Source organism: Sus scrofa, chromosome 2, assembly GCF_054392235.1.
Source record: "Sus scrofa isolate SSC_HxYL_T2T_F1_AM1 chromosome 2, Sscrofa_HxYL_maternal_Yorkshire_Landrace_v2.0, whole genome shotgun sequence".
NCBI classification, from domain to species: domain Eukaryota; kingdom Metazoa; phylum Chordata; class Mammalia; order Artiodactyla; family Suidae; genus Sus; species Sus scrofa.
This window is the reverse complement of record NC_139384.1, coordinates 153,340,334-153,358,493: the sequence shown is the minus strand read 5'-3', so window position 1 is coordinate 153,358,493 and position 18,160 is coordinate 153,340,334. Positions and strand designations below refer to the sequence as shown.

At 44.1% G+C, this 18,160-nt stretch overlaps 2 protein-coding genes across 2 annotated transcripts; both read right to left on the bottom strand.

Annotated features, from left to right (window-relative positions):
- Positions 1 to 4,162: 4,162 nt before the first annotated feature.
- LOC106504267 (protocadherin beta-15-like) lies at positions 4,163 to 12,252 on the bottom strand. The gene has a single exon (XM_021084915.2). The coding sequence runs from the start codon at positions 12,088 to 12,090 to the stop codon at positions 9,685 to 9,687; it is 2,406 nt and encodes an 801-aa protein (XP_020940574.2). The 5' UTR covers positions 12,091 to 12,252; the 3' UTR covers positions 4,163 to 9,684.
- A 504-nt stretch (positions 12,253 to 12,756) lies between these two features.
- LOC100624174 (protocadherin beta-16-like) lies at positions 12,757 to 17,757 on the bottom strand. The gene has a single exon (XM_021084916.2). The coding sequence runs from the start codon at positions 17,636 to 17,638 to the stop codon at positions 15,209 to 15,211; it is 2,430 nt and encodes an 809-aa protein (XP_020940575.2). The 5' UTR covers positions 17,639 to 17,757; the 3' UTR covers positions 12,757 to 15,208.
- Between the last annotated feature and the right edge of the window lie 403 nt (positions 17,758 to 18,160).

Here is an 18,160-nt window from a genome sequence, read left to right as displayed (position 1 = left end):
AAGATGAGGCATTGATAAAGCAATTCCATATTTACAGTATTTTAAAGATTTGTCCTCTGGTATGAATTTCCTAGTACATAATAAAAGAATAGATGTACATGAAGGTTTTCCCACATTGGTTACATTAATTGGGTTATTCTCTAATATAAGTTTTTATATGCTTTTGAAAGTCAGGAAAAATTAAAATTAAATAATTAAATAAAATTAAATAAAAATAAATAAATAAATAAAATTAATAAAATTAAATTAAAAAAATAAAAATAAAAATAAAAATAAAAATTAAAATTTTTCTGCTTCAATCACATCCTATCTCCCAGTATGAGTTCTCACTTGCTGACTAAAGTATGAAAAAGACCTGAAGGTTTTCCCACATTCTTTACATAGGAGTGGTTTCTCTTCAGTGTTTTCTCATATATGCACTAAAGTGCTAGGAATCATAATTTCTCACATTTCTTTTCTTTTCTTTCTTTTTTTTCTTTTTAGAGCCTCACCCGAAGCTTATGGAGGTTCCTAGGCTAGAGGTTGAACCGGAGCTGTAGCCACTGGCCTATGCCACAGCCATAGCAACATGGGATCTGAGCAGTGGCTTCGACCTACACCACAGCTCATGGAAACACCAGATCCTTAACCCACTGAGTGAGGCCAGGGATCAAACCTGCCTCCTCATGGATGCTAGCCTCGTTCATTAACCATTAACCGCTGAGCCACGATGGGAACTCCATACTTTCTCACATTTATTACACTAACATGGTTTCTCTATAATGTGAATTTTCACTTGGCTTTGAAAGAATTAGATACAAATCAAGACTTCCCCACACTCTGATTAACAGGATTTCTCTTCAGTGTGAGTTCTCTTTATGTTTCCTAAGTGATGAACAACAGCTGAAGGCATTCCTGCATTTCATATATTCACAGTGTTTTTCTCCAGTGTCCATTATCATATGTACTATAAAATGAAAAGGATAAAAGAAGGACTTGTCACATTGTTTACAAATATAGGGCCTTTCTCTGTGTTTGTACTCGTGGTTATTAAAAGAGGATGGGAAACTATATATTCCTTCATGTATACAGATCCTTTCTGGTATGTTTTCTCACTTGGAAACTTAGAAGAGTAAGTGAAGGTTTTCCCATAGTTCTTATACTCATAATGCTTCTCTCCAATGTACTGTAAGGGATATAAAAGAAATGAAGATTTTCTTAGGTGTCCCCTGATGGTCTAGAGGTTAAGACTCAGTGCTTTCATTGCTGCAACCTGTGTTCAATCCCTGGTCTGCAGCTGCATGCTACGGCAAGGGGTGGGGGAAGGGACAGAGAGAGGGACTTTCTCACATTCTTCTACATTCACTGGATATATTTTCAATATGAGTTCTCATATATGCCCTAAAGGATGAGGGACAATTGATGATTTTTCCACACTTTTCATACTCATGGAGTTTTTCTCCAGTGAGAGTTCTCACATTTCCTAAGAGATGAAAGAAAATAGAAGGCTTTGTAACATTTTTCACATGATATGAATATAAGGCTTAGCTCCACTGTGAGTTCTTCCATGAACAGTGGTCCATGAAGAATGAATAAGCTTTCTGACATTTTGTATATTCATAGTATTCTCCACTGTGAATGTTCACATATTAAGATACAAAGGATAGCTGAAGAATTCCTTATGTTCCTTACATTGATAGTGTTTGTGTCCAGTGTGTGATCCTGATAGGGATGGAGTAGGCACAGGTAGTTGTAGAAGTCCCAATAAAGGACCAGAGTTAAAGAGGGAAACTTAGGGGACACTGGGAGGTCACTGTAAGTTTTTCAATTGCTCAAGAAAGCCATCAGCACAAGGCAGGCTTGCTCGACTAGTGGAGGGGAGAATTGCCTCAGGTCATTGGGTGGGGGATGGGATTAGGCCTGCATTCAGGTTCAGACTAAGGGCAAGAGTTTGAGGACCACCCTTCTGCAGGCCTGAATACACACCTTACTGGAAACCAAGGAGGAGTTACTACTCCCAGAAAGGAAGAGGTGGTCTTTTCCGACCCCCACTCCCCTTGGATGATAAAACTATAGCCCATCAGATCCTCAGGGCAGAGTTTACATGCCTGCCTGCTTGCATCTTTCACAAGCGTCCTATCCAAATAAATTTATTTTTTGCCTATCACTTTGTCTCTCACTGACTTCCTGCTGCACAGAGGTATGGAGAACCTAAACCTCAGTGAGTCCTGGGTGAGTGATTCTAATTTGAAACCACGGGTTCAAGTCCCAATCTGTGTTCTGGCTTGGTTCAGGCTGTTGGTACTGTCAGTTTCGATCCCATGTGAGTCTTAGTAAGTGAGTGATCAGTGAAGGCTTTCTAACATCCACTGAATTCATAAGACTTCTCTTCAGTATGAGTTCTCTTGTGCACATTTAAATTTGGAATCAGGATGAAGGCTTTTTCCATATTGATTACCTTCATTATGTTTCTCTCCAGTATGAAACAGCATCTACACAGTAGATATTAACATCTTTTTGACATATTTTCCAATTTGATTATATTCATAGCTTGCTTCTTAGCGTTTTGACTAAGATCAAGTGATTATATTCGTGAAGGTTCTCCATCATATGAATTCTTAACTATCTTATCAGTGTCTTGTACTGATCCATGCCATGGCAAAAAGGATGATGATTACATAATAGGAAGTTTTCCACATTATAGATGAAGTAATATAATACTAATTTAAGGTAGACTGTGGTAAGTAATGGCTGTGTATTCTTATCCTTAGTGGAAATACCCAAAAATGTTATAGGTAAAAAGTCAATTTAGGACATAAAATGAAATATCAAAAAATACAGAATTAAGCCAAAGAAAATAGAAAATGGGAAACAAATGAATGAAAACAAGAGTATGAATAAAAAATGCAATAGATACAATTATGTAATTACATTAAATATAAATAGAATGCACTCCATTAAAATCAGAAATTATAAGACTGGGTAAAAAAGCAAGATCCAACTCTACGTAGTTTACCAAAGACACACTTAACAAAATTATGAAAAAAGATATACAAACCCTAAGCATAAGAATATAGGGTAACTCTATTAATAGCAGATTTAAAGTATTATTAGAAACTGAAAGGGCTGTTTCATATGATTCTCCTCAATTCATGGAGAAGATAAAATAATCCTATCATCTAATAATGGAGCTTCAAAATACATGAGGTTTAAAAAAATGCTAGAATTGAATGGAGAAATAGACAAGTTCACAATCATAGTTGAAGAATTTAACCCTTTTCTCTCAGTAATTGATAAAACATGTAGAAAAATGTAGCAAGAATACAGAATATTTTAACAAAATTATCAAAACAATTTGGTTTAATTGCTATTTATAGAACACTACATATGACAACTGTAGAATGCATTCATTCAAAGTACACACGAGAAGCTCATCAAGATAACCTGTATGTTGGATAACAACAAAACAACAAAATTCAATGAATTTCAAAGGACTGAAGTTGTATAGAGTACATTCTCAGACCAAAACAGAATTATTTTGGATATCAAAAATGATATCCCTGGATATTTGGAAATTAAGTAATACTTCCAGTTAAGGAATGGATCAAAGAAGAAATCAACAGGGACGGTATAAATAAATTCAAACTTAATGGTAATGAAATCACAATGTACAAAAATGAAGTGCAGCTTAAGTAATATTTAGAAAGAAATTTATAGCTTTAACTTATACTTTATATATTTAATTTGTATTAGAAAAGAAAGGATAGGAGTTCCCGTCATGGCGCAGTGGTTAACGAATCCGACTAGGAACCATGAGGTTGCGGGTTCGATCCCTGCCCTTGCTCAGTGGGTTAAGGATCCGGCGTTGCCGTGAGCTGTGGTGTAGGTTGCAGACGCGGCTTGGATCCCGAGTTGCTGTGGCTCTGGCGTAGGCCAGTGGCTACAGCTCCGACTGGACCCCTAGCCTGGAAACCTCCATATGCCGCAGGTGCGGCCCAAAGAAATAGCAAAAAGACAAAAAAAAAAAAAAAAAAAAAAAAAGAAAGGATAGAATCAATGACTTAACTTGAGAAAAACAAGAAGAATAGAAAACTAAACCCAAAGTAGGTATTTAAAAAAAGAAATAAAAACATATGAATGGAAATCAATGAAATAGAAAAGAGAAATAGGAAAAAAAGACAAGGGTTGTTTAAAAATTTAATAAAATTGATATAGTGATACTGATAAAGACAAAAGGAGAGTAAACATATTCGCAAATATCTAGAAGGAAAGAGGGGCACCACGACAGATCCTAGATATATTGAAAATATAATAAAGGGATAGCAGTAACTTCATGTCAGTGTACTAACATCTTAGATTAAATGGACAAATTGTTTAAAAAACACAAGTTATCAACTGACACACAAGAAAAAAGAAAACTGGAATTACAGCATATCCACTTGAGAAATTTAATTTGCAATTCAAAATTTCTCCCCAAAGAAAATGTTAGTCACCAGTGGCTTCTGTGGTAAATTCTATCAAATACATAAAGAAGAAATAATAAATATCTTACACAACCACTTGCATAAAAGAGAGGTGGACTAAATAATTGTGTCAGTCATTTTATGAGACTAGTATAACCCTGAAACCAAACTTGACAAGGACATACTGTGTAAAAATACAGAGACCAATATCCCTCATGCATATAGATGTAAAAATTCTCAACAATGTACTAACATATTGACTCTCCATGACAGAGGACTTTTTTTGTCACACTGCTGCCTGCCACAAGGAATAAAAACATGTACAGTTTGCCTGATGAACCACAGCTTATAGGTGCCCTTCCATTCCCAGTTTGCAGGACTTCAGTTTGTTGGAGCTGCTTGGATCTTTGTATTCTTCGGTCGCTGTCACTACCTCATGTTCAGAATGGAGAGGGACTTGATTCCGATCGCAACACTCAATATCTCAGCGGTGCCCACCCTCCCCACCGCTGTCATGTCCACTTGGACACCAATAGGACCAGGACTCGGGTAAGTCAAGTGTCTTAGAGGCAAAATTGATGGGTTACCCAAAAACTTAGTAGTCAAGACCGATACTATTTTATGCACTATTCTAAAAAGTCAAACAATGATATGATCTATGATGAACAAAATATCAACATTTTAGATGAAGACAGGATCCAACTCTACGCGTGTACAACGTGGTCTCACCCTATTCCAGCCCTGCCACATCCTAACTGTTGTTTCCTGGGTTCACTAGGGAAAAAAAATGATGGTATCTGCTTTACTGTTTCTTCTCCTGGGCTTTTCCTTCAAGGCCAAGAGGGCTACCAAACTTCTAGATTCAATAATGCTAGTATTAAATTTACAGAGAGGAATGTCTTTTATTTTGCAGATGTCATCTATTTTAGAATATGTTCCTACTGGCAATTTTATTACCTATATTTATGCAGTAAGGGAGCAGTATCTTTACAGTGTGGAAAAGATACCTTCTGCGAGGTATCTGCACGTGTGCTTCTCCACCACCCACTAAAGCTATTCCGCCTGCCCTCCCGCCCCCCACGCCCAAATGCACACACACATAAACATACGCAAACACACAACCACTCTGAGTACAGCTGAGAAGTTCTAAACTTTCTTTAGACATTACCATTCATATATCATGTGACTTTTACTGCGTTTTTGTGGCTGTGCTACTAAACCGGAAGTAATGCTCTTTTCAAGGTATTCCAGATGAATCTAAGAAAAGATAGAAACAAAAAGCCTTTGGAGATACCTTTCAGTTCTACACTTGACCTATTTGTAAAGTAAGATTGGAAAGAAGTAATAGTTCCTGACACAGTGAGGTCTCAAAACACACATCTCTATACGCTGAAAAGATCTGCTTTCAAAGATTTTTAGGACTCATATGTAGTCAATTAATTTTACTAAGTAAACTTGTTGGACCTGCTACTTCCGTGCTCGAGAGGGAAACCAGCCCTGTGTTCTGGATTGCTACATAAACCTTCTAGTCGTCTTGTCAGGACACTGCTAAAGCAGGTATAAAAGTATAGCTGGCATTTATCAGCTCACTGTCTCATTCTTTTCTCCCTAACTCAACTTTTTGGGTTGCTATTGGCCAGTAAGTTTCCTTAGAAAGTTCAACTGTGTATGTTTGTATCAGTCAAATTGAGAGAGAACCGAACGAAGACAGGAAGTCAGCTTCAGTAACTCTGAATACTGTCCCTTGATTTTCTATCAAGCGGGTTGTGCACCTTAAATAGACAGTCTAGGACCTCATCAGATAGTTGTGTACATCAGCCTTACTCATGAGGAGGAGATGTGTCAGTTTGGAATGCACTTGTCTCTAGTCAACAGAAAACCTGACTTCAGTTGTTTTATCACATAGGGGTTTATTTATAAAGTGCAACGCAAAGCCTGGGAGAAGGGAGCGTAGAGGGTTGCGGCAGCTTAACAATGCTATAAGAAATTCTTTCCACATTTTCATACTTAGCATACAGACCTTTGTTTTATGGTATGCATCTTGTGGTTGCCAGTTGGCTGCTTCCACTCAAGGCTTACTCCCCAGGACCCATGCCAGTTAAGAAAAAGGAAAATGGGCAAAAGTCCTAAAGGGGAACATGCCATCTCAGATTAGCCCTTTCAAAAATATTTCCTTTAAGCCCAATTCCCAAGTGCACTTCTACATCATTAGCCATAATGGATTCATATGCCACTCCTCCCTGCAAGAGATGAAGGGAAAATGAATATGTGGCCCAGAGTAGGGAAGGCAAGGAAAAATGGGCTGGGACATGGCTGTGTTGATAGCCATTTGTATTTACGTCCTGTTGCTGCTGTAACAAATTACCACAAACTCAGTGGCTTAAAAACACAAACGCAAATTTATTGTCTTACTGTTCAGGAGTTCAAAAGTTAAATTGGGCTAAAGTTAAGGTAGAACTACACTCCTTTCCCGGGGGCTTTAAGGGAAAATACATTTTAGCTTCTCTAGCTTCTATGGGCTGTGCATTCCCTCACTTGTGGCTCCCCTTCATCTTCAAACAGTGCTGCCTGGTTCAGTCTCCCACATAACATCACTCTGGCCCTGACTCTTCTGCTTCCTACTTCCACTTGTTATTAAAGACTCTTGGATAACACTGGACCCACCTGGATAATCTAGAGTAATCTCTTTATTTTAAGGTCAACTGATTATCAACCTTAATTCCATCTGCAACTTTAATTCCCCTTTGCCACACAACATAAAATACTCACAGGTTCTAGGGATCAGGAGATAGATACTTTGCGGGGCTGTTATCCTCTCTACCAGAGTCTACCCTCTGGTCCCCCAAGATACACACCTATGCCACATAAGAAATATATTCCAGGTCCTCCCAGATCTCATCTCATTATAATATCATCTCAGTGTGTTCACATAATACAAATAGTGTACACCTGTGACACACTTGGCTTTCTCTCCAGAGCATCCTTTCCTAATAGGGAACCTCCTAATCTGAGCGTCTTTTACAATCTGAATGGGCTGAGAATTTCTCCAATCATCAAACTCTGGTTCCTTTTTGTTTAACAGTCCCTCCCTCTATTTCATTCTTCTCAACATTTTACTATACGTAGCAAGAAGAAATGAGGCTATGCTTTCAACCCGTGCCTGGAAATCTTCTCAGCTAAATATCCAAGTTCATTGCTTACAACCCCCCCCCCCCCATTTCTACTGCAGGACACAATTCAGCTCTGTTTTCTGTCACTATGTAGCAGGGAGTCGCTTTCCTGCAGTTTCTAATAACATCTTCCTCCTTTCTTTCTGAGCCCTCGTCAGCAGTGACAGTAACATCGATATTACTATCAAATCTCCTAAAGTTTCGATTATTAGGCAATATGTTTTCTCCACCATACTCCTTACTTCCTTCTGAGTCTTTGCTAGCAGCCGTATTTCAATTAACAGTCTATCCAAAGCAATCTAGGCTTTTCCCATCATGCTTTCCAAAATTCCTCCAGCCAATGCCTACTACCCAATTCCAAAGCAGTTTCCATATTTTCAGTTGTTACAGAAACACTCCACTGCTACATACCAAAATCTGTATCAGTCAGGGTTCAACAAGAGAAACAGAACCAGAAGGAGATATATATATATAATATTGAGCGATTTATTGCAAGGAAGTGATTTATTTGGTGATGGGAGCTGGCTAGGCAAGTCCAAAATCTGTAGAGCAGGCAATGAGAAAGGGCAGGCTGGAAATCTGGGGCATGAGCTGAAGCTGCTGCCCACAGTAAGAATTTCTTCTTAGGGAAGACTCAGCTCTGCTTTCAAGGCCTTTCAACTGGCTGAATCAGGCCCATCCAGGTAATCTAGGATACTCTCCCTATTTCTTTAGTGGCCATACCTTCAGCATATGGAAGTTCCCCCGGCCAGGGATTGAACACACCCCCTCTGCTTTGACTGGAGCCTGGGCAGTTGGATTCTTAATCAACTGTGCTACAGCAGGAACTCCAATTCTCCCTATTTTAAGACTAACCTATTAGCAATCTTAATCGCTCTGACCCTTAATTCCCTTTTGCAATATAACACAGCAAGTTAAATCTCCAGGCATTAGGATGTGGATGCCTTTAGGGCGCATTACTCTGCAGACCACAGAACAACTATCCACAAAGTTATGAGGCTCCTGGAGACAGGAGTCTTGAAACAGGGCGGACTGTTTCTTCAAATCATTCAACCCCTCACCAACACGTCCTTAACTAAGTTTTCTTTGGTTAACTAATATTAATTCTACAGGGTATTTTCTTTCAAATTCCCTATTAACCAAAACAATGTCATCATCCAAAGGCAAGCAGATTTTGGAATGTTGTGCCATCAATAACTCCTCTAGGCCCAGAATTTGGAGCTCACCTGAGAATTTGTCTGCAATAGCAAGGGACAATTACAGGCCATGCATAGACATGTCTACTGACATTCAGAGTATATAAGAACTCCTTAAACATAGTCCATCTGGGTATCAGTAGATCTTCCTATAAATATTAATAGGAGCAGTAGAGCAAAAATGTAATGATTACAAATGTGATTCTGAAATAAATAGTATAAAATTATACATGTTGCTACCTATAGGTAAGACAAAAACCAAAACAGAGCTTGGAAGAAACTGGACATAAGTAAATATAAATTGATTCCACCTCAAACAGAAGAAGGGTTATAGAAAAGTCATAACTGTAAATAAATAATAAAATCTTAAAAGACTTCCAGTATGATAAAAATGAAATATGATAAAAAGAAATCAGACCTTTTTTTTTTTTTTTTCTTTTGGCTGCACCCATGGCATGTGGAAGTTACAGGGCCAAGAATGGAACAGGAGTCCCTGGAGTGACAAGGCTGGATCCTTAACCTGCTGTACCACAGTGGAATTCCCAGACATTCTTATGTAGTGTCCTATAGTGAGAAAAGCACTTTTAAAATTAGAATTACTTTTATTCTGAGAGGTTAACTTTAATATTATGTAGAAATACATACTAAAATTTAGTCAGAAATGTGAAATTTCCTGACATACAATTTTTTTTTTTACTAACAATACAATAATTGGAAAAAATAATTATAGGACAAACAGGCCACCAACACAAAGAGGAGCATTACTAAGAAAAGTATTAGAAAAGAAAAAAGACTAGTAGAATTAAAATTGCTACAGGATTAAAAAAGAAAGGGAAAGGTGAAGGAGGCAAAACTCACGTATGCAGTGAGGAAGTTTCAGATACCTAAACTATTCTCAAAGGTTGGACTTCCTTCTGACTTCCTCTCAACGTGCTGTCCTAGAATGTTGGGGAAGACAGGCTTCAAGAATTTGAACTCATCACTCCCACTTCCCCCCGCCAGACACACCTCGTAGCGGTAGCCGTGGGCCAGGGTGCCCGTGCCGCCCACGTCCAGCAGCTGGCCCGGGACGCCGCCCTCCGCGGGCCCCGCGCAGCCCCCCGCCGAGGCCGCCCCGCCCCGCCGGCACAGCCGCCCCGCCGCCAAGGCCAGCAGCGCCCCCACCAGCAGCGCCGACACGCACGCCAGCGCCCCCACCAGGGCGACGGTGAGCGGCTCGTCCGCGCCGGCGCCGGCGCCCGGCGCCCGGCCGGGGGCCTCGGGCGGCGGCAGGTAGGGCTGCGAGAAGCCGTCCACCAGCAGCACGTGCAGCGGGACGCTGGCCGAGAGCGGCGGCTCGCCGTGGTCCCGCACCAGCAGCAGCAGCCGCTGCCGGGGCGCGTCGCGCTCGCTCAGCGGCCGGGCCGTGCGCACCTCGCCGCTGTGCGCGCCCACGCCGAAGAGCCCGGGCTCGGTGGCCTGCAGCAGCCGGTAGGACAGCCAGGCGTTCTGGCCCGCGTCGCCGTCCACCGCCACCACCTTGGCGAGCAGGTAGCCCGGCTCGGCCGCCCGGGGCAGCAGCTCGGTGCAGGGCGCCGAGGCGTTGGGCGGCGGGTAGAGCACGACGGGCGCGTGGTCGTTGGCGTCGGCCACGAGCACGCGCACCCGCGCCTGGCTGCTGAGCGCGGGCGCGCCGCGGTCGGCGGCGCGCACCTGGAAGTCGAAGGCGCGCAGGGCCTCGTAGTCGAGGGCGCGCAGGGCGAAGAGCTGGCCGGTGTCGGGGTTGATGGCCACGAGCGAGGCGAGGGGCAGGTGCGGGTCGGAGGGCGGCAGCAGCGAGTAGGTGAGCTGGGCGTTGGCGCCCGCGTCGGCGTCGGTGGCGCGGACGGTGCCGATGTGCAGGGCGGGGCTGTTGTTCTCGCGGACCCGCAGGGTGTAGGCGGGCTGGCTGAAGGCGGGCGCGTTGTCGTTGACGTCGGCCACGCGCACCGTCAGGTTGTGCTGGGTGTGCCGCCGGGGGGTCCCCAGGTCGCCGACGGTGATGGTGATGTTGTACTCGGCTTGGCTTTCTCTGTCCAGCGGTCCGTCTGTTACCAAGGTGTAGAAATTCTCTTCAGATGGTTTCAGGAGGAAGGGGAGATCATCCTGGATGGAGCAAACCATCCTTCCATTGTCCCCCGAGTCTCGGTCACGAATCCTAAACAGGGCCACTTCTGTCTCAGGGGCATTTTCAGGAATGGGGCTGGTAAGTGATGAAATCGTTAGTTCTGGGGAGTTGTCGTTAACATCCACCACTTCAATGGAGACAGAGCATTTTCCAGAAAGTCCTCCGCCATCAGATGCATCTATATCCAACTCATATGAGGATACTGTCTCAAAGTCTAGTTTTTTAATTAGTCTAACTTCTCCTGAAATGCTGTTTAGCTCAAAAGTTGAGCTTATCTCTTGAGAACTATAAAAAAGTGAGTATGATATCTCTCCATTTGTCCCAGCGTCTAAATCTCTGGCAGAGACCTTGACAACTAGAGTGCCAACAGGACTGTCCTCTGGGACCTGCACTTGGTAGTGGGTCTGTGCAAACTCAGGAGCATTGTCATTGACGTCCAAGATCGAGATGCGGACCTGGGCAGTGCCAGACCGGGGTGGAGAGCCACCATCCAGTGCTGTGACGGTTAATCTGAGCTCAGCTTGCTCCTCTCGATCCAGCTCTTTGTCCAGCACCAGCTCTGGGTATTTCCTGCCGTCACCTCGGTTTCGGGTGGAGACATGGAAATAAGAGTTGGGACTGATAGAGTAGTTTTGGATGTTGTTGTTGCCCACGTCCAAGTCCTGGGCTTTTTTCAGAGGAAACACCGTCCCAGGAGGGCTAGTCTCTAGGATTTTCAGTGTCATCTCTCTTTCAGGAAATTCAGGAGAATGGTCGTTTATGTCTCTCACCAATAGCTCAGCTCGAAATACTCCCATTGGTTTTTTCAGTAACACTTGAAAATGCATCACACATGTCTCTGTGGAACCGCACATCTCCTCCCGGTCCAGTTTCTCATTTAATATCAACTCCCCGGTCTGCAGATCCAGCTGCAACCGGGGTTCGTTGTCCTCAGAGACCACCTGGGCTTCCCGCGCAGCTAGCTCCCCAACTCCCAGCCCCAGGTCCTTGGCCAGATTAGCCACAAACGAGCCGCTCTCAGCTTCCTCCATCACGGAATAGCGACGGGATTCCCAGCCTGCCAGCGCCACTCCCAGCAAGAGAAAGAGAATCAGGACTTGCCTTTGTTTAGCACAGCGTTCGCCTCCGACTTCCATCTTTACTCCCAAACGCCTTTCCAGGAACGGGGCCCCAGTCCTACGGTAGGGAGCGATGGGACTGAGACAGTGATGGATCGCCTACTTGTCCGAAAAGGCCCGTGAGTAGCATTCTCTGGAGACTTACTGGTCCTGCGCTTTTCCTTCCTGGCTTTCGTCTTCCGCTGGAGATCTCAGCATTTCTTGATTTTTTTTTTTTTTTTTTTTTAACGCCTTAGCCTGCAGCGCCACCATGCGTTTTCTTCGAAACGAATTGCTGCAATTGTGTTCTCTCTCTGTAAATAATCTAGATGGCTATTAGGAGTTTGGAAATGGTTTGGGGAAGAAGATGTCATCAGAAAAACATACAATTATAATTATTCATTCATTCACCCAAAGAAGCATGAATAATATCTGTGTACTAGGTTCTCAAATACATTAGTGAACAATCCATTGTCCCTACCTTCTATAACCTGTAGTCTGGGTGAGATGTTCTGAGGGGAACTAAGAAATGAAAGAATTAATGGTGATCATTCCTCTTGTAAAAATAACAATATATACCTATGTGATTTCTTAAAATTCTCCCAGCAAAAAAGGATGAGTTCCTCTAGATTTCCATTCAAATTCTAGGCACCCTGTGTGCCAGAATTATGGTTTCTATTGGTTGAGTCACATCAAGGAAAAAGCTACCAGTTCACTCCAGTTTATTATACCCTTTCTTATTACATAAGATCACAGAGTTAGGATTTTATGAAACTTTCAAAATATGGGAAAATATAAGGGCACTTCCTATATCTCTTACCCTGCTTTTTTCCCAGAGCATCATCTCATATAGCACATATGTACATATTTAGATGTTTCCTTTCTGTGTCACCCTTGAGTTTGAGAACTTTGTTGTATTTCTACATCCATCAACCTCTAAATAGTTCCTGGCACATAGTAAGTGCACAACAGTATTTGTTGAATAGATCAATGAATAAATCACAATTAATTACAAAACTCTGATACTTAGATTATTCTCCTAACATAGAAGCCCCCTGTTTTGCTGACATCCTAGTTCATTATTTGAGCAGAATAAGCAAGACGGCATGTTCTCAAGTGCCTTTTTCTCTCTGCTCTTTTGAATAGTAATTTGAAATAATTCAGAATGACTTAAACTGTTTTTTCGCTAAATGGCAAAATACCCTGGCTACTCAAAACAAAGCAGTACGTTCTAAAAAAGGAAGAACATGGTAACAAGGCTATAATGATCCTACAAATAAGGTATTCATCTCTTTAGAACACATGTTGCATTATCATTGTTATTTTACAGTAAAGCTGTTATGACACTAAGGATATTGAAAAGCTCTTTCTTACATAGTAGAATTTTGTAAGAATTTCTAATTTCTATTAAACACTCCAAAGACTGTATAACTTGGAAATATCAATTCTTCTCAACATTATATATCCTAACAAAAGCTTATATGTGTCCCTTATAGACTATTAATATTCCACAATCTTTTGATCCTAAACATTACATTAATATGAAAACCACAATTATTAAGCTCTCAAATTAATAGTAAGGTACGAGAGTATCCATACGAGAGTATCAAAAAGTGCTTTTGGGAGTTCCCGTTGTGGCGCAGTGGTTAACGAATCCGACTAGGAACCATGAGGTTGTGGGTTCGGTCCCTGCCCTTGCTCAGTGGGTTAACGATCCGGCGTTGCCGTGAGCTGTGGTGTAGGTTGCACACGCGGCTCGGATCCCGCGTTGCTGTGGCTCTGGCGTAGGCCGGTGGCTACAGCTCCGATTGGACCCCTAGCCTGGGAACCTCCATATGCCGTGGGAGCGGCCCAAAGAAATGGCAAAAAAAAAAAAAAAGTGCTTTTGACAAGAGAACAAGTCCACTTAGTTATCTTATTTAGAGGGAAATTTATTTTAAAATTTTCACATTCCCTCCCCCCAAAAATTTTTTTTGAGAAAAAGAAGACACGAGAGGGACTGGAAAATGCACAATGAGGCATCCCCTTCCTTCTCGTCTCTAAGTAGATTGACTTTCTGTGCCTCTTTGACATATTTAGTCAGTATGATACCACTTTCTTGTTATGCTCCTAAAAGAGAGACTATAACTAGTTTCTAAAGGCATTTTTCAAGCAGAGAGAATGAGATTGGCCAGTTTGGGTCAGCGATGTCTACCACTTCATCTGATGGTCTGAAATCACAGAGGGAGATAGGTCATATGAAATAAACATGGCTGGGAGTGCCCATTATGGCTCAGCGGTCATGAACCCGACTAGTATCTGTGAGGACGCTGTTTGATCCCTGGCCTTGCTCAGTGGTTTAAGGATCTGGCATTGCCCTGAGCTATGGTGTAGTTTGAAGATACAGCTCAGATATGGCCTTGCTGTGGCTGTGGCGTAGGCCAGCCGCTGCAGCTCTGATTTGACCCCTAGTCTGGGAACTTTCATATGCCACGGGTGCAGCCCTTAAAAAACAAACAAACAAACATGGCTGCGGAGTACATTTTTACTGACGAGAGAAGTTTCCAAAAAAGTCGTGGCAGATTAGACTGATGCCAAAAAAGGGATCTACTACTTAAATATCTTGAAATAATTAGTAATTTTTCAATAATATCCATATGTATTATACCGAAGGATGGTATAAAGAGAGGAAATGCCTTTAAGTATAGAATAAATGGTAGTGTTTTCCATTTAATACTACTGTGAAACAAAAACATGCAATTTTTGCAGACATTTCTCCATTGAAAAGTTTAGGAAAGGCAGGCATAATATCAGATTAAACAGAAGGTATACTAATAATCCATTATATTTGTTACATACTCGTCTCCCAATTAATGACAAAGTTAGAAAAAATTTCTGGACAATAGAGAACGGGTCTGGAGTCATCTTCAAATTAATACTGTTTGATGATGAAAAGTTGAAAAAATTTCGGTAATGAAATAGGAAGTTGTCTCCCTCAAAATAGAAATAATAAAGAGTAAATATGAGTATATGCTCAAAGAAAAAATGTAATCTCCTTAACTAGGAAGACGAACTCAGAAAAAAAAAAATCCAAGAAATTGAATATGGACGGAAAAGCTAATGGACACATAGTATATTTAAAGAAAACTTTCATCCCGAATGCTATAAAGCAAAATTCCTAATTGAATCCAAAACCATTAACAAAGTTTGAATTTTCCTCTACATCATTCACATCCTGGTGATTGGAGGCAAGAGACTTCAGAAACTTGAACTCGCTAGTCCCAGTGCCCCCCGCCAGACACACCTCGTAGCGGTAGCTGTGGGCCAGGGTGCCCGTGCCGCCCACGTCCAGCAGCTGGCCCGGGACGCCGCCCTCCGCGGGCCCCGCGCAGCCCCCCGCCGAGGCCGCCCCGCCCCGCCGGCACAGCCGCCCCGCCGCCAAGGCCAGCAGCGCCCCCACCAGCAGCGCCGACACGCACGCCAGCGCCCCCACCAGGGCGACGGTGAGCGGCTCGTCCGCGCCGGCGCCCGGCGCCCGGCCGGGGGCCTCGGGCGGCGGCAGGTAGGGCTGCGAGAAGCCGTCCACCAGCAGCACGTGCAGCGGGACGCTGGCCGAGAGCGGCGGCTCGCCGTGGTCCCGCACCAGCAGCAGCAGCCGCTGCCGGGGCGCGTCGCGCTCGCTCAGCGGCCGGGCCGTGCGCACCTCGCCGCTGTGCGCGCCCACGCCGAAGAGCCCGGGCTCGGTGGCCTGCAGCAGCCGGTAGGACAGCCAGGCGTTCTGGCCCGCGTCGCCGTCCACCGCCACCACCTTGGCGAGCAGGTAGCCCGGCTCGGCCGCCCGGGGCAGCAGCTCGGTGCAGGGCGCCGAGGCGTTGGGCGGCGGGTAGAGCACGACGGGCGCGTGGTCGTTGGCGTCGGCCACGAGCACGCGCACCCGCGCCTGGCTGCTGAGCGCGGGCGCGCCGCGGTCGGCGGCGCGCACCTGGAAGTCGAAGGCGCGCAGGGCCTCGTAGTCGAGGGCGCGCAGGGCGAAGAGCTGGCCGGTGTCGGGGTTGATGGCCACGAGCGAGGCGAGGGGCAGGTGCGGGTCGGAGGGCGGCAGCAGCGAGTAGGTGAGCTGGGCGTTGGCGCCCGCGTCGGCGTCGGTGGCGCGGACGGTGCCGACGTGCAGGGCGGGGCTGTTGTTCTCGCGGACCCGCAGGGTGTAGGCGGGCTGGCTGAAGGCGGGCGCGTTGTCGTTGACGTCGGCCACGCGCACCGTCAGGTTGTGCTGGGTGTGCCGCCGGGGGGTCCCCAGGTCGCTGACGCTGATGGTGATGTTGTACTCGGCTCTTTCCTCTCGGTCCAGCGGCCTCTCTGTTACTAAGGTGTAAAAGTTCTTGACTGAAGGCTTTAGAGTAAAAGGAAGGTCATCCTGGATGGAGGAAATTGTTTTCCCATTGTCCCCTGAATCAAGATCTGAAACACTGAAAACAGCAACTACACTCTCAGGGGAGTTCTCTGGGATGGGACTGTTGAGTGCAGTCACTGTCACTTTTGGGGGATTGTCATTCACATCCATTACCTGCAGGAGAAGAGTGCATTTTCCTGAAAGACCTCCCCCATCAGTGGCCTTGAGGTCCACTTCGTAAGACAGTTCCGTTTCAAAATCTAATTGTTTTCTCAGTCGAATTTCGCCTGTCATAGGATTTACCTCCAAAGTTTTACTAATATCTTCTGAAGGCTGAAAGAATGTGTATGATATTTTCCCATAGACTCCGCTGTCTGCATCAGTGGCAGAGACAGTGACAACCAGGGAGCCTACGGGGCTGTTTTCAGGAACATGCACCTTGTAGAGCGACTGTTCAAACTCAGGCGCGTTATCGTTGCTGTCCACCACTTCAATGCGCAACTGGGCGGTCCCATACCGAGGCGGAGAGCCGCCGTCTAGCGCCGTCAGGATTAAAGAGATTTCAGGCTCCTCCTCCCGATCCAGCTCTTTGTCCAACACAAGCTCAGGGTATTTTCTCCCATCGCTGCGATTGCGGGTTAGAACCCGGAAATGGGAGTTGGTGCTGATGTTATAGTTCTGAACATTGTTGCTGCCTACATCCAAGTCCAAAGCATTACTCAGAGGGAATGCAATTCCTAAAGGACTGTTTTCCGGTATTTTTAGAATCATTTCTCTTTCAGCGAACGTGGGGGAATTGTCGTTTATGTCTTGCACCCTCAGTTCTGCCTGAAATATCTCTAAGGGTTTTTCCATTAACACTTGAAAATGCAATATGCAAGGTTCAGTTGGACCGCATAGCTCCTCTCGATCTAGTCTGTCATTTATGAGCAAATCTCCAGTCTGAACCTTGAGCTGCAGATGCTCTTTGTTCCCCTGGAAAATGATCCTGGCTGCGCGGGTGGATATCTCTGTCAACCCCAACCCCAAATCTTCTCCTAAATTTGCCACAAAGGAGCCTCTCTCTGTTTCTTCCACTACCAAATAGGGCCCCAGCTCAGCGATCACCCCAGACATGCCCAGCAAAACAAAGAAAACTAGGACTTGCCTTTGTCTCCGATTGCACATGCATCCAATCTCCATTGCGCTCTCCTGAAAACTGAGTTCATAGGAGCTCATATATGCCCAAGATCCTGGTAGTCCGGTCCTGCAGTCTAGAAGGTCAGAACTATGTCTCTAAATATTGTTTTAAAGAGGTTTCACACTCACTTTTGCTCTGACTGAGAAAGCTAGTCTTCAGCTTCCAAGCAGTGTGAAACTGGCTGGATGCTGGAGCTACGTAGGCAGTTCTGGTTTTCATCACCTTAACCTGCAGCGCCACCGTGCGTTCTCACTGCATCTTATCTTTTCTGGTTTAACATTGGATGCAAAATTCTCCTATATGTTCCAGATGAGTTGTCTAAGCTGTGTTCTCTAGTATAAAACACTAAGTTCTATTTTCGTGTGGTTTTTATGAGTCCAGGGAAAGCTGCATTGTCGCACAGTTGGAGTACTAGGAGCAAATTTTCATTTCTGTTGACTAAAGCTGTTCAGGTTTAATGATTAAATACAATAATTAACTAACATGTAAGCTGAGAAGAAGATACATTTAAGAGCAAAATACTTCCAAAGTAATATGGGAACAGATTCGCAAGCACATCA

Excerpts from the sequence above, each read along its gene's own strand:
- LOC106504267 (XM_021084915.2), bottom strand. The coding sequence starts at position 12,090 with ATGGAAGTCGGAGGCGAACGCTGTGCTAAACAAAGGCAAGTCCTGATT.
- LOC100624174 (XM_021084916.2), bottom strand. The coding sequence starts at position 17,638 with ATGAGCTCCTATGAACTCAGTTTTCAGGAGAGCGCAATGGAGATTGGA.